Source organism: Loa loa, assembly GCF_000183805.2.
Source record: "Loa loa unplaced genomic scaffold supercont3.198, whole genome shotgun sequence".
NCBI lineage: Eukaryota > Metazoa > Nematoda > Chromadorea > Rhabditida > Onchocercidae > Loa > Loa loa.
The window spans coordinates 18,833-33,630 of record NW_018108378.1 but is presented as its reverse complement, the minus strand read 5'-3'; the positions used below and the strand labels follow the sequence as shown (position 1 = coordinate 33,630).

At 31.5% G+C, this 14,798-nt stretch overlaps 3 protein-coding genes across 3 annotated transcripts in view; 1 reads left to right on the top strand and 2 right to left on the bottom strand.

Annotated features, from left to right (window-relative positions):
- LOAG_18113 (hypothetical protein) overlaps positions 1 to 6,290 on the bottom strand; it is a 15,861-nt gene extending 9,571 nt beyond the window's left edge. Inside the window, exons 1-12 of the mRNA XM_020450781.1 lie at positions 6,066 to 6,290; positions 5,456 to 5,584; positions 4,994 to 5,194; positions 4,460 to 4,547; positions 3,839 to 4,050; positions 3,378 to 3,578; positions 2,794 to 2,948; positions 2,346 to 2,487; positions 1,932 to 2,108; positions 1,605 to 1,744; positions 1,274 to 1,397; positions 585 to 795 (exon numbers count right to left, since the gene is read on the bottom strand). Of these exons, the coding sequence (XP_020305497.1) occupies positions 585 to 795; positions 1,274 to 1,397; positions 1,605 to 1,744; positions 1,932 to 2,108; positions 2,346 to 2,487; positions 2,794 to 2,948; positions 3,378 to 3,578; positions 3,839 to 4,050; positions 4,460 to 4,547; positions 4,994 to 5,194; positions 5,456 to 5,584; positions 6,066 to 6,197 (1,912 nt within the window). The 5' untranslated portion in view covers positions 6,198 to 6,290. The remainder of the gene's footprint in view (positions 1 to 584; positions 796 to 1,273; positions 1,398 to 1,604; positions 1,745 to 1,931; positions 2,109 to 2,345; positions 2,488 to 2,793; positions 2,949 to 3,377; positions 3,579 to 3,838; positions 4,051 to 4,459; positions 4,548 to 4,993; positions 5,195 to 5,455; positions 5,585 to 6,065) is intronic.
- Positions 6,291 to 9,334: 3,044 nt separating this feature from the next.
- LOAG_03330 (hypothetical protein) lies at positions 9,335 to 11,234 on the top strand (the record flags this gene model as incomplete). The annotated part of the gene is made up of 5 exons (XM_003138867.2): positions 9,335 to 9,437; positions 9,726 to 9,886; positions 9,975 to 10,052; positions 10,229 to 10,280; positions 10,600 to 11,234. 5 exons carry the CDS (start codon positions 9,335 to 9,337, stop codon positions 11,199 to 11,201), a joined length of 996 nt encoding a protein of 331 aa, XP_003138915.1. The 3' UTR covers positions 11,202 to 11,234.
- An 874-nt stretch (positions 11,235 to 12,108) lies between these two features.
- On the bottom strand, positions 12,109 to 14,043 carry LOAG_03329 (hypothetical protein). Its single transcript, XM_003138866.2, has 4 exons — positions 13,959 to 14,043; positions 13,541 to 13,611; positions 13,112 to 13,236; positions 12,109 to 12,628 (listed from the first exon to the last, which is right to left on the bottom strand). Exons 1-4 carry the CDS (start codon positions 14,020 to 14,022, stop codon positions 12,520 to 12,522), a joined length of 369 nt encoding a protein of 122 aa, XP_003138914.1. The 5' UTR covers positions 14,023 to 14,043; the 3' UTR covers positions 12,109 to 12,519.
- Between the last annotated feature and the right edge of the window lie 755 nt (positions 14,044 to 14,798).

The following is a 14,798-nucleotide window of genomic DNA, read 5'->3' as shown; positions in this document are numbered from 1 at the left end:
ACGTTGGAAGATCTTCACTGAAAAACGAAAAGGTAGAGATGAAAACCTTCAAGTTCGTGTGTAGAAAATTTTACAAAGTAATATTCACTCCTGAATATTGAAAGTTGGCGGTGGTCTGTATTCCGTTATTTTGAATAGATTTTCCAATAGAGTACAACTGCTGACTGGAACCATACTACCACCTACAACTGATAAGTTAATTTGCAAAAAAAATTAGGTAGCTTCAATGAAGTCACTAGGTATGTTAATATCCGTCAAACAGAATTATAGGAAATATGTACTGCACTGATTCTCTACAATTATCAAGAATTACCACACTATTCTATCCTTCTAGCAAACATCTGTCACTTAAGCTCACCAATCAGAACTGTATAATCATTATGGCATCATATAATTTAAACTACGTGAACTTAGTCGGTAACGTATACATATATATATATATATATATATATTATGATAAATTTTTGCCAGTTAGCTCATTTTTACCAGTTAGCAATGCTAACTGGCAAAAAGTAACAGTTATTGCTACCCCTTGTCCTAGGGTATCTAAATCGAATTTAATGGCATGACGAGAACAAGATGACCTGTTAATGTGGAAGACAAAGAAGCTCGTTTTGTGAGATTCTCAATAACATCTACCGTATCTGCAGCATCAATTGGAACTGAGGGATCAGACCCAGCCTCTAATATAGTGCATAGTAACTGTTCACTGATAGGAACATCGGAAATAACACGCATATATTGCATTACATCCGCTTCAATTGGCCACTGATCGACACTAGCGTAATATTCAGCCTGTATCATCCAAATATTTGTTACGAAAACCGATCAATGGATAAATTTCCTTCTTAGAAAAAGATATTATAAGAAACAAGAAAATCTGCTAATGCCATTCTAAACATTCAGTACCACTGCTATTTAAAAATTCAATGTTTAGAATGATATTAGCATTAGCAGATCAAACAGTATCCGAACGTTCAGTTGAGCAGATGCATGCTAGAAAAAGCAGCATACTGCATGCTGTTTCATATGCATGTATGTCATTTAGTTAATTTTATTCTGTCATGCCTGACATAATCATACATTCTAAGAAACAAATATGCGATAATCGATTTGAGTATAATATGATGTTGTTGGATCGGTTCCCGTATGTATTTTTATGGGAAACGATAAGAACATGGAAACAGAACAAGATTAATTCAGATCTAGTTCAAATAAATATTACAGTGAGAGTACACTTGAAAAAAATAACAAAAAAATTCAAAATACTAACCGGAGCCAAATAAAGGACTCGATAGTACGAATACACAAATAACCGATTATCAGTGCAGAATTCATAATGTTTGCGGAAAAAACAAGTACAGATTTCGAAAAAATTTCTTAAATCTGCATAAAACCTAAAAGCAAAAATGTAATTAATTTAAAACAGAGGAAAGCTCTTATATATATATCGTCTTTACTAACAACTTTTTTTGCCTTCTATGAAATCAATAATCTGGCGCTGTACAAACCTGAAAAAATGAAAAGAATGGCCAATATCCTTTTTATACGGAAAAATGTAGATGAAAAGTTATAGTGGAAAAGAATAATAAAAACATGCATACTTCTGCAAAGCATCAATATGATTTTGAGCCAAACTGCCATTAGCACTACGTCGATGTTGAGATGCTTCTCTAATGGTAGGTGTTATTGCCAAAAATGGTAGCATCACACAGAAGTCAATCAACGATTTAAAAAAGAAAGCCTGTAATTAGATGCTTATGATATTTGAGAAAAAAGCCAAATATATAATTTACAAAAAGAAAATTGTTCCATGTAATTCACTTTCGATGCATTTCATAATTAGTAAAAATATTAGAAGACAAATGTGAAATGCACGTAAAAAGTCAAATAAGTAATGCCACAAAATGAAAAAACAGAAAGTAACCTACAGGGGTAGCAAAGGCTGTGAAATCCTCAGTTGCGGCGTTGAATAAATGGGAAGTGAAAAGAGCAAAATCGAAATCCATTCGTAACAACGATCGAACAAATTCCCGGAGGAATGCTCTCGATATACGCAAATATTCTTCTTTAGCTGCGAGCATCTGGGCAATTTCTCGCGCTATAACCTGGAATGAGTCGTGGTGCAGGCAGAGTTAACATATTTCTCGCTATTAAATAAAAACGCCTGCTCACCATTTTTTTGATCTGGCTTTTCAAATTTAAACAATAAGAAAATACTAGGTGAATAATAAGATAATTACTGAGTAAGTAAATAATAGTATTCAGTTAAAGCGAATAAGTAAAGAAGCAAGAGCTATAAATCTCGGTAAAACTGAATCAATTTTTTTGGTGATTTTAGTTACTTTGGATGCCGAACGGTTATCAAACGAAAATAACGAATGTATCATTGTCATATTGTAAGGAAAACGATTCGCCGAGAATTCATTTGACAATAATAATTTTGCTACTGCACAAATCATCTCTTTGTCATTGCTCAATATTTCTCTGAAAAAAAAATTAGTACAGACAGGCCCGTTCGTTGATATGTTTTCTTTCATTTTAACAGCACTGTTCCATGAGGTTCGAGTCCTACCGTGACGTTCACGAGGTTCAAATATTGACGAGCAGACTTACATACTTAGGTTAATCACCAGACAATGCGCTAACTATTGCATGAGTTTCAACCGCTTTCGATTTTGTTTCCAACCCTAATTTGTATTCTACGTGTTATCCAAGCATTCCGCCTAATTTTTTGAATAGAAGATAGAAAATAATGATATGAAATTTTCCTTTAAATTAAGTTTTACTCACCTTAAGGCAACATTGAATAACATATTGATTTGTTTACTTTTCAATGCCCGCAATTTTAACAAAGCGCTTAACGTTTCACTATCTTCTTCGGTAAACTCACTTCGGCCTATATTACTTGCAATCCACAGAAGTAATTCCATGGCATATCTTTGAAGCTGCAAAAAAAGAAGTAACTGAATGATCGTTTGCCAGAAAATAGAATAGTAAAACAAGTCGATGTGAATTTCAAGTTAATTCAAATTAATTCGAGTCCCAGTATTTCTTTACTAATCTCTAATTACTACTACATAGTTTAACTCGCTAATGCATTCCTGAATTATATCTTTAACATATACTTTACATTACATGTATTTTATCACATGTCAAGTCATAACGTGCAATACTACATACATCAACTCATATAGGAGCAGATTTCAAAAGAAAAAAAACTAAAATTGAAAAAAGCCAAAATCAAACAAAGCTGTGCTTCAAGTTTAATTACTGATGAACGTAAGTAATATGCTGCCGACAATTACACTAACAATATATAATATCAGTATTTCATGATTATAATAATTAATATCACCATCACTGAAAATATACACCTTTCCATTCAGCAACCATGAATCCATTTTTCGTGCAGCCAGTAATCGAATATTTCCATTTCCTGCACATGTACACATCGTCTTCAACAAATTTCTTGGTGCACTTTCACCCTTCCGTTCACATATATCTCTCATTTGCACCACAAATGCGTCAATTTTCTGCTCTTTGTCAGTCACTTTCGCAAATCGATTAATTTCGGCCTGTAAAAATAAGACTTAAAAAGTCGTCTAAAAATATCCATTATTTCTCCTAATAAATTTCAATCGAACAAATGAAAAGTTCGGTAAAGTTGAAGCTTCATTAAATCTTATAAAGAAAGTTTGAAAAAATTTTTTTTTTTTGTAGGATAGATGGAAACCGAAATATCTGTATCGGATGCCGATAGCAAAACCGTTCCGTTTAATTATATCTCCTCATATCTCTATATAATTCCCTGTATAAGCCAAAATAATATTATTACCACAGTCCGATAACGTTCTGGATAAGTCAAATCGCATGCTATATACATCGATTCCTGTGGGATCCGAGTACCAAAAGCTGTTATGATATTCACAACCAAACCATCTACTGATGGTCGATCAGCCCACTGTCTTTCATGTAAACTGTCATCAATAAAAGTTTCAACCAATCGCCAATTCCAGTTGGTCGTTTCCATCAAAAGTTTGTATAACACTATAAAAATCAATCGCATAGTTTATATCTCTAACTGAAGTTGAAATCCTGTTGGAACGTAGTATTTTTGAACTACCATTTACCAGAATTTCCATGACCAAAAATAATTCAAAGAATTGTCTAAGACAGCGTGACTGCAAAGCTAGCAAATGAGGCATTACTTTCTCGAAATATCTCTGAATGTCAACCACCAATGTATTCCGCTTCATGTAATAGTTTTTGAGCTATTTTTGGCTTGTTAATTTTATAATTTTTTTTATTTTATAATTTTATTTATTTTATAATTTTTTTTATTTTTATTATAAATTTTTGTTAATGTTACATAAGGGATTCAAAAGCCAACATCGGTTAGAAGACTCGACCGAATAAAATGATAATAATGGTAAGAACGGAAAGTGGAGAAATTTACGTAAAGGAGCCATTGCTGAACCGGGCGAAGAGGTAGGTAAATTCATTGACAACAGTGAACAAAGTACTTCGATCAATTCTTCCTGCGGCTGCAACAAAGTTAAATTCTTTAACATAGATTATAAGCTCTATCAGTTAACATATCGAGCTATGAAGTCGACAGCAATTGAAATAACATTATAATCTAAACATGTGCCTCAGAAATTAAAAAAAGAATTATATCGATTTGATTCAGCTGGAAAAGGTGTTGTTATTGACTCGCTCAAAGAATGATTCTAAAAATAACAATAAAAAAGTATTATAAAAACCTAATACTCTTACAAATGGAAAAAAATAACAAATAAGTGACAAGATCCTAATTGCATTAAATTTAATTCGTTTGGTACTTTTTTTTTTCATAAGTGTTTAACTCATATAGTTAATTCAGTTCAATATTCATGCAGTTAATGAGTCACAGTCTCCCCAAAAAAAGTATGCTAATCATCAATTCCTTCCTTTTACCTTTAATCTGTAAGATCATGAAAAGATTACTTACTAATAAAAATGAAGTATTCATTTTTATGAAAAGCATAAGTGCTGAACAAATAATTGGCTCTTCAGCCCAACTACCGGTTTCTTTACGATGATCAATCATTTCCCGTATTGCTGCACATATCAACCGAGCGGCTTTTTGTGGTTTTTGTTTTTCCTTTGCTAATTCCAACGATGCTAGTAATTGCTTAGGTTCTATTTGTACCTGAAGCAATTTCGATAAAAAACAATCAAATTCCCGTTTAGTTGGATGCCTTACTCATTTACTATGAGTGTGTAATGAAGAATTTTTCAACTGCAGTCGTTATAGACATATAAAGTAAAAAGTTCTCAGAAGTCAGAAGTTCTATTGCTATCACTTAAAAAAAACCTTTGTAAGATTCGCGACTAGACGAAATTAATATGACTCATGTTTTTTAAGCAATCAACTTGATATTCGGATAACAGTTTTGATATTATTACTTACTTCAGCACAAAAACTACGCCATTTTGAATCATCGACTTCGGTACGCTTGACGGAACTCGTTGATTGAGTACTGGAAAGAATTTTCCCAGAAAAGTCAAGACGAGGCTTCTTCAAAACACCACTCGATAACTGTAATTGAACAATTACAGTGAAGTAAATCAAATAAACATCTGAAAGTCTTTCAATCCATTTAGTCAGTTTTGTGTTTTTTCTTTTTTTTCAACACCGAGTGTGAAAAGGAAAAAATGGGGCAGTATTACGACCGCTATCATTTATCAGGAAGCGTCAAACGACTAAGTAATCATAGGGAAATGAGACAAAATCGTACTTTGTTATATTAAGTTTTTGATTTTTTGTGTGGGGTAATCTCTTATCTGAATAGACAATTTTCCGTCTTTCGATATTATTTGGATTAAAGAAATAATACTCTAACAATTATTTGAATTGAAGAAACAATCGATGGGAATAATTCGAGTTTGAAGCAAAATAAATTCTGTGAATAGGCAATGAATGAAATGAACAAATTACTTGTTCATCGATATACAGATTCGAAAATTACAGTTGCAACTGAAAACCACAATCCACAATCAACAATTACTATACAATTAACCTGTGGTAATTCTCGTTTATGAACTTGAGGTTTCACGCGACTCGTATCAGAAGTTGACGGAGCATCACGACCAATTGCCAGAAATCCACCAGCTGGTAAATTTGCTCTTGTTTTATGTCCTTGTTTACTCATGCCTCATCAATTTGATTTTAGCACTATTTCAAATTATCTGAATTATTCCAAACACTTCCTCAAATAATTGCTGTTGACTTTTCCAAACCTGAATATAATACTGAATATTATAACGCAGTTTGAGATTCTAATCAAGAATGTCACCTTAACGATCTCATCCTTACTTTCCTCATATCACATCTAAATTTTAGCCTAAATTTGTTTTAACGACGTATCCCATATTTCATCTCTATATGCTGTCAAAATCTCATTCATGCAAATTTTCGAAAGTGAAAAGCATAAAAACAATAAAATAGATTGTTATTTTGATAATTTTCTATAATGCACGGTCGTAGTAGGGATGATTGTTGTATTTTGGTGGTGCTTGTAAATGTTATCGTTTTTATAACTCTATTTCCATTCAATTATTCCGTAAAGCATGCAATTGTTGAGGTTTCTTAATTGATACTGAGTTTTGTGATTAATTATAACTAGTAAAAATTGATACTGAGTTTTGTGATTAATTATAACTAGTAAAGAAAGATTAAATTATCTTTCTTTACAAATTTCAAGGAATTAAAGCAAATTTTATGAGGTCCAAAGACTAGAGAAATTTCTTAACACTTTGTAAAATACTAAAGGAAACATTGAGTAAATTTTAAAGTGCTAAAACACATCAGTATGTTAAAAATAACAAAAATTTTGTTAGATTAAGTAAATTTATTGAAGAGTAGACAATATTCACTAAAAAAAAAATTATTTCATTTTTAAAATTTCAACTTATCATTTTATGTAGGGTCAATATGTCACTATTGACTAGTTTATTAGTTTGCAGAAAACAAAGTGCAATATGCAAAATCTCTATAATGCTTTCACAACAGATGACATAAAAAATATTCAACAGAAGTAGGTGTATTTCATCCTTTCAAATCTTGATTTATAGGTGTACATATAAATACTTGTATTAATCGTTCTACCCGATACTAGGTTGTTAAAAAAAAATTTTTTTTAAACATGAACATTGGATTGTTTGAGATTAATTAGAACCTGTCAAAAAAAAGAGATTAAGTTAATTATGTCCTATTTCACATTTCTGCTCAAATAAATCAAAAAAGAAGAAAAAAACTCGGAAGATGAATATAGCAGCATAATGAAATGTCCGTTTACTTCACACAACCTAAATGTATTGTTTGTCAAATTATAGTCAATAAAATTAATGGGATAAGATTCAAATTTTGAATCAAAACACGAAAAAGCACGTAGGTTGAATTTTTGAATAGTGAGATTAATGATATGCATTGATAAGCATTGATAAGAGTAGTTTAATTAGGAAATTGATTGTCGACTTTCTTGAGTGTAAAAATTTCTTACTCTTGATCAGTTATAGTGATGCTATATTGCGCAGTGTATTTACTAATACGACAAAATTACCACTTGAGTTAACGCTAGAAAATTATCTACCAGTTGCAAAAAATAAAAGTAAGATTTTTAAAAATCTCTCTCTCTCTCTCTCTTAATCATTCTCTTGTCTATAATGTTGACTTAAAAAATACTAAACTATTCTAACTCATTTACTCTCTCTTTTCTAATTATTTCAGCCATTACAAAGTACTGTTAGACTTTTCTAAATCATAACGTAAGTTCAGCGACAATTAACTATATATCATCTAACCTATTTTTTTTTTTTTTTGATGGAGAACTGGGAAATGCTAGAAAGCTAAATATCAGTTAATTTTTCCGTTCACATTTTATTTATAATTAGTTTTAGGAGAATCACCGGTTAATCGAAGATACCAGTTACTCCTAGACAACTGCTCTTATCAAATGAATATATGTATCAAATATATTATTAAACTACATGCTGATGACTGTATTGTAAGAGAGTAATTCCAAACTTAACTACCATTACTCCTCAATAGATTTGCACTATTGATTCATTTCTCATTATTTAATTTCATTTTAATTAACGCTTGATTTAGACCACATGATTAGCTGATAACTCAGGAACTGAATGTACTTACTCAAAACTTGCTAAAAAGTTACACATTGCTAATATCCAATTAATTATTTTTGTCTTAGGTGTAATATACAGCTCAGATTTCCATGCAACCTACGAATATACGCTAAATTTAAAATTTTAAATTCAGAATAAATTTTCAAGTATTGCAGCTGGATCCTAGCAATTATTATATATATTATAAACGACGAAAACGGATTTATCGTTCAACCGTCCCCTACATTCGTCAATCTGAATTTTTATTCAAAATTAACACACAAAAAACTCATTTTATCTATCTTAGCAACAAACTTAATTTGTTATTCTGTGAACAAATTGGATCGTAAGTTATTGTTATGTCAACCAAAAATGGATCAGTACCACAATACTTCACATGTTCCAGTCAATCTGAAAAATGAGGCTTCTAGAGAATTATCATCATATCAACAATATAATATCGATGAATCATCACTCTGATAAAACAGTTCTTCTCAAGAAATCTGATAAGCTAAAATAGAAAAAGTAAATCTTTAATCTTTGATATTTTAAATTTTATTTCAAATATATTATTTTTTCAGTGGAGCAACGTACAATGTATTTCATTATCGTCTAAGAACTCGGAGTTGTATCTTACAAACAAAACTGTCAATGCCTTATGCAAGATTGAAACGTTCAATTTTTCAATCTGGGTAAGCCTCCCTAAAAATTCTTTTTTTTTTTTGAAATTTTCAGCAAAGATGAATTTCGCAATAAATTATATCAGTAGAGATGAAAAATTACCGCAAGAATAAGGGGAAAATATTCATGTATATCAAGTAGACTCACTAAATTAGGCCGGAAACTATGGTAAATTATTCGACTTTCAATATTATTCGTTAACTTCTTAACAAATGAAATAAAATTAAAAACAATGATCAGTGTAAAATGATAGCGTCAAATTATTAATTAACATACTGACACAGATGACCATTGCTAACATTAAAGTCATCATAATTATTCAAACAATTTCCTGCCAATTGATATATAATTCTGGAAGAATTTAAAAAGATTTTTATAGTAGGCTCCATTTCCGAAAGATTATAAGAGAATGTATAAGCATTTTCTTAACTTATTAATGCTATATACAAATTTCAACAACGAATTTTTCAGAAATGGAGGAACAATGCTGGTAATTATTATAGTTCTAGTTATAGGTATACCCTTGCTGATTATTATTATCGCCATCCTTGTTATTCTCATTTTATATTGCTGTTGTCAAAAGCAAGGTTGGTTTGGATGAATAGTTTAACTACATTTGAGGCATAGAGGATATGTTTGCGCATCAATTTTTCCATACATTGAGGGTTGAGATCATTTCTTTTAATCACTAGTTCTCAATAGAAAAGATTGCTTGAATGTAGTCAAACAAAGCAATAAACAGGAGTTGACATTCTTGAGAATGTCTGTCGTTTGGCTTAACATTGCCTAAACATTGCCAAATCTACAATAACAGCAATTGATTGATTGGTTAGTAAACTACACATAAATTTAAAACTAACAATACTACTGTACAGAAACAACGGAAGATGAACTACCGAAAAGTTTGATCGAGAATTGCAGACGAGCCGAGCCACCACCAGAGGAACAAGGAAAATACCTACCGGAGCCGTTCGATGCTTCAGCATTTCAATTCAAAGGACCGCTTATTATTGAATGTCCTAAATTACACATTCTTGTTAGTTCTAATCAATCGAACGTCTCGCATTCCCAATATTTCCTTTAACCTGTAGCTGCAATTAAATGCTAATTTCATCTAAATTTAGGAGCACGACCTTACAGATGAAAAACCATCTGGAAGCAATATTAACGACCATGTTCGATTTGATAAAAACCTTAATGTCGTATGTTTTTTAAACTACTGTGATTTCTTTTTCGTTAATTCCAGTTAGAATATTTCACCGAAATCCTAGAATATCCTACCGCAATTTATACTTTCAGTGTTGAGAGTATGATGCGATATATCGCAGAATCCGTATTTTCAAACCAGAATCAATAAAGTCTAATTATTTCATTTTAGGCTTATAATATCGGAGATAATGTCGAAATAATTGTTAGAAGCTATGGACAAGGTAGGATATGTTACTCTTATTCCAAAACGACTTCTCAAATCCTGCTAAGTTTATTGTTTCACTTCGCTTGAAAAAATCATAAAATAGCCTTTCATTAGAAGAATTAAAGCTAGTCTTTTTTCTTAGTTTGAATTGCGAAACTAATTTTAATCATTAAACAGTGAAAGGGAGAGATGGGAAAAAGAATGAGTCTTTATTGCCCTATTAAAATTCACTCCAATACTTTGGAAATATCATGTGTAATATCAAGTGCAATTAAGCGTAATAATAAAGAAGCTCAAATCTATATATTAACCTCTTAAAAGAACACCAACAATAGGAATCAAAACTGGAAGTGGTGAAATAGTGAAAGAGGATGGAGGAGATGAGGATGATGAGATAATTAACGAACAGGAAAACGATTTGAAACAACTGATCATCGAAAAAGAAGAAAAAGGAACGGCAAAGTACTCGAAAACGCCAAATATTCAATCACAACAGAAAAAACAGAAAAAAAGCGAAAGAAAGGAGGCGTCAGATCCGAGAAAGAAATCCAAACTTGTATCAATCCATACACAAAAAACACAAATAAGCCGGTATTCCGAATCATCCACTCAAACTCTCAGGCTTAATGGCGAAAGTCCTACCAAAGACAGTGGAACGGACATGCGAATGAGTAAACTAGTATTGAAAAGAGATTCAACTATCCCATTCAAACAAACAACTCAGGTATCAGCAAAAACGAAAGTCATACTTACCAAAGAACAGCATGGTGGTGCATCATTAATCGACGCATCAACGCAGACAGCAAAATCTCAGCAATGGGTAGCTGAAGAGATTAATCCTTCCGTATCCGGTTCACCCGGAAGTCAATGCAAAAGCTCTAACATATCCGAAAAGATGCGCTTAGAAGTGAGTAAAAAGTTTATATTCTTGCGATGATATTTCGAAAAGCCGTCTTATATAGCAGAGCGTATATAGCCCTGTTAATTGCTTATAATCCCGATAGCTATTCCGCTCAAATATCACCTGAACTACTTACACAAGAGCTAGAAGAGACGCATTTGCATAACCTTATAAATAAACCTATGGGAACACATTTACGGTATAGAAGAATTTCAGTTACATCTTAAAAAATGATTCTTTTGGTAACGAGCAATGACTCGCAGAATTTAGAAGCGAAACAGATTCGGTGACATTAAAAGATCTATACGGGAAATGAATGTTTATAACAAACCAATCTTTTCATCTAAGTTTTGCAAAAAATTTTTCCAAGGATTACTTTTTAATTCTTAATGTAAAGAAAGAAACATCCGCCTAAATTAAACCTATAAAAATGAGCTACAAACTTTCTAAACGTATGCGGTTAATGAGAACCATCATATAGAAATCCATGAGTGCCGGAAATATTTCTAATACTGTAAATCAATTCTTCTTTTTTAGGGAACTCGATGACTTCTGGAAAACAAAAGATATCCGGAATAAAACAAGAGATATCCGGAATACTTCGCTTCCACACTATTACAATTCAAATCAAGTTTTCAAAAGGGAAAAAACAATAAAAATAAGTTCGAAAGTTGTTAAAACTTTGTAGAAAAAGATAAAGCGAAGAAAAAGCAATAATTACTCAATGAATAAAGTAAACAACACAAAAAAAGCAGTATGAGTTCAACAAAATAAATTCACTGCAATATAAAGAATCATACTGCACCTATCAGGTCTTCATATGTGACGTTCGAAAACTTTTTAAAAGATACCATACGATACTTTTTCCACGACTGACAATGAATTCAAGGACTGCGGAGAGAAGAATTATTTGAATAACCATTTCTTAAAATTGGATATATAAGCAACCTAATATTAAAAAGTACTACTCAGCCTCTGTGGTTTTTAACACGGTAACTGTGCATAAATCAAAGCAGAATTTAGCTATTATATTCATGCATCACAGCTTTAACGTGAAATTCAACTACGAATCATCTTTCACACATTACATAACTTCAACTAATGCTCATCATTCACAACCCTATGCAAAAATGGATATACAGACATAAAACCCTCATGGCTTAATTAAGCATTACAGATAATTCAAGATAAAAATATGCATTGCGATGCTAATTTCTGAACAAATTTGCTTATTAAAAGAAATTCCCAATATCAATTCAAAATTTTGATTAACGGTAAATTTTTGCAACATAAGCAAAAATTCTAACGACAACATAACATGCTGAACAAAAATCACTTTTCAAGTACTTTGCGATCATTTATTCCGGAACCGTTGAGTTACTGCATTTTGTAACCTCATCACTGTTTGTTTCTGATTTTCTTGCTTCGTTACAGAATCTGCTATCGTTTCCTCTAATCGCTTTCTATAACTTATTTCAATTTGGTAATACAGTAAGCTAATATGAGAGATTTTAAGCAAATATTTGTGCACACAACTATTGCATAAATCGATTCATATAAATTTCACATAATCAACTCTTGACTTCTACCACGCACTCGATCGTTCCAAGTACGAAAAATTTGCGAAATATTTTACTCAACTTTGTGAATGCACGAAAAAAGACTTGAACACTTCCCAAGACTTGAAACACACATCTCAGACTTATTCAAACATGATGTAAGACTTGACAGTATCCCAAAACAATACCATTTTATTCCAAAACAAAAAGTAAATCCAGACTAGAATTTTAAATTTTAATCTACCGAACCAAAAATACATTTGACTTCAATTATTTATTTAATTAATATCGTCTCTTGTTCTCCATAACTTACATGGCATATAGATTTTTTCTTTGTTTTTAAAATTTATTATAGTTAATTGTGATGGTGAAAATAAAAAAGCTTACATTTCACTTGTGATATAATCTATGCGCTTTTCAACATTTTGTTTTGCTTCCGTGAGATCTTGCTTAACAAGTACTGGTCCAATCAATTTGTACACCGTTGCACCATCTTCTAGAAGATCAAGCTCCTGAAATGTATAAACAGAACAACTATATTTCTGATGAATAAAGTAACGCAACTGGAAAAAATCAAGCCGTTATGAAGCCTTCGTAAAGCTTTGCTTACCAAAAAAGAAGGATTTATTCCAATTATTAAAACAAAATTATAAAATATGACAACGGACCTTCCTTCCCTCTCCAAAAAAAAACGATGATACAATCGCAACTTCAATCCATCCAGTAGTTATGCTGTTAATGGATCAAGAACTTATTAAAAAATTAAAGCTAATTAACTGCAAAGAAAATGAAGAAACGAAAATTTTGAAAAGTTACGGTTTTCACAAGATTATTTTCCGTCAACTGCCCTTCAAGCTGCTGTCGATTATGAATATTTTTTTCGCGATCTGCAAACAATTAAAGATAAATAATGCTTATCAAAATAGCATAAAGCACTATGACCCCACAATCTAACAGTGGTGAGCACACTGACACAATCAGTTATTAACCTATATAAATGATTCATTTCTTCAAAGCACCCTTTTTACTGAAGAGAGAATTTACCAGTCGTTCCAAAGTGTAACACTAAACTATAGTGTGACATTTAAACTCCAAACTACATTTTATCTCTCAGAAGTCAGCATGCATCCTCTCGATCTTCGGTAAGAAAGACTATCAAAATATTTAATAAAACTTTTGATTGGGGAGAAAGAAGAGATGTAGATAAGCTAATGAAATCGACGAAATTATTAACCTTTCTCAAATTGCTTATATTTGGCAAGCTCTTCTTCGAATTTATTCATAATAAAATCGCCCATCTTGTTCTCGAAACTGAAACTGCACATGAGAGTGATGGCAGGTGTAATGCTAAACTTAATGCAAATCTTAGCTGTCAATTAAAACTCTAATTAGAAATAAAGTTAATATACAACCGTGTTTTCATCCTCTAGTAACTCTTTTGATTTTTTAAAACAGCAAATTAAAATTCCCGTTGTAGTTTGGAGTGACATGAATGAAGTGTATGGCCATTAGAAAAATGTTGCAAAACTTAAGATATGTTTGAACAGAAAAATTCACAAATAATTGAAATTTGAAATTTTGAAAAAATTTATGGACATGAAAGAAAAAAGAGGTAATGGACAGAAACATACAGCAAAAAAAGTGTAAAAGTAATGGTTGGACAACAATGACACGTAAATGTAAGTAAAGCAGGCAGCATAAAAAGTTTTTAAAAGATGTCAGGTAGAAAGATCGGATAATTACTAATAGTTTTAAACAAAGTGAACAAAGTGAACATCGATTTAACAAAGTCCTATTCAAAAACATATTGGCAGTTAACTTTTAGCAAAGAGATGATGCAAAAAAAACAAATAAAAAATAAGTGAATTAAAGAAGAGAGGTCCAGATTTCCACAATCATCAGTTTTCAATTCGGGGTTTTTATAATGTGGAAAAGCTATCAATTGAAAAATCTGACCCAAAGATATTTTTGCACCAAAAAATAACACTAGCTAGTATGTGCGAACTGGGCTTATTTTTCAAGCTTTAAGCGAGTTTACGGGAAATAATGATCCATATTTTTTTATCCATCAGTT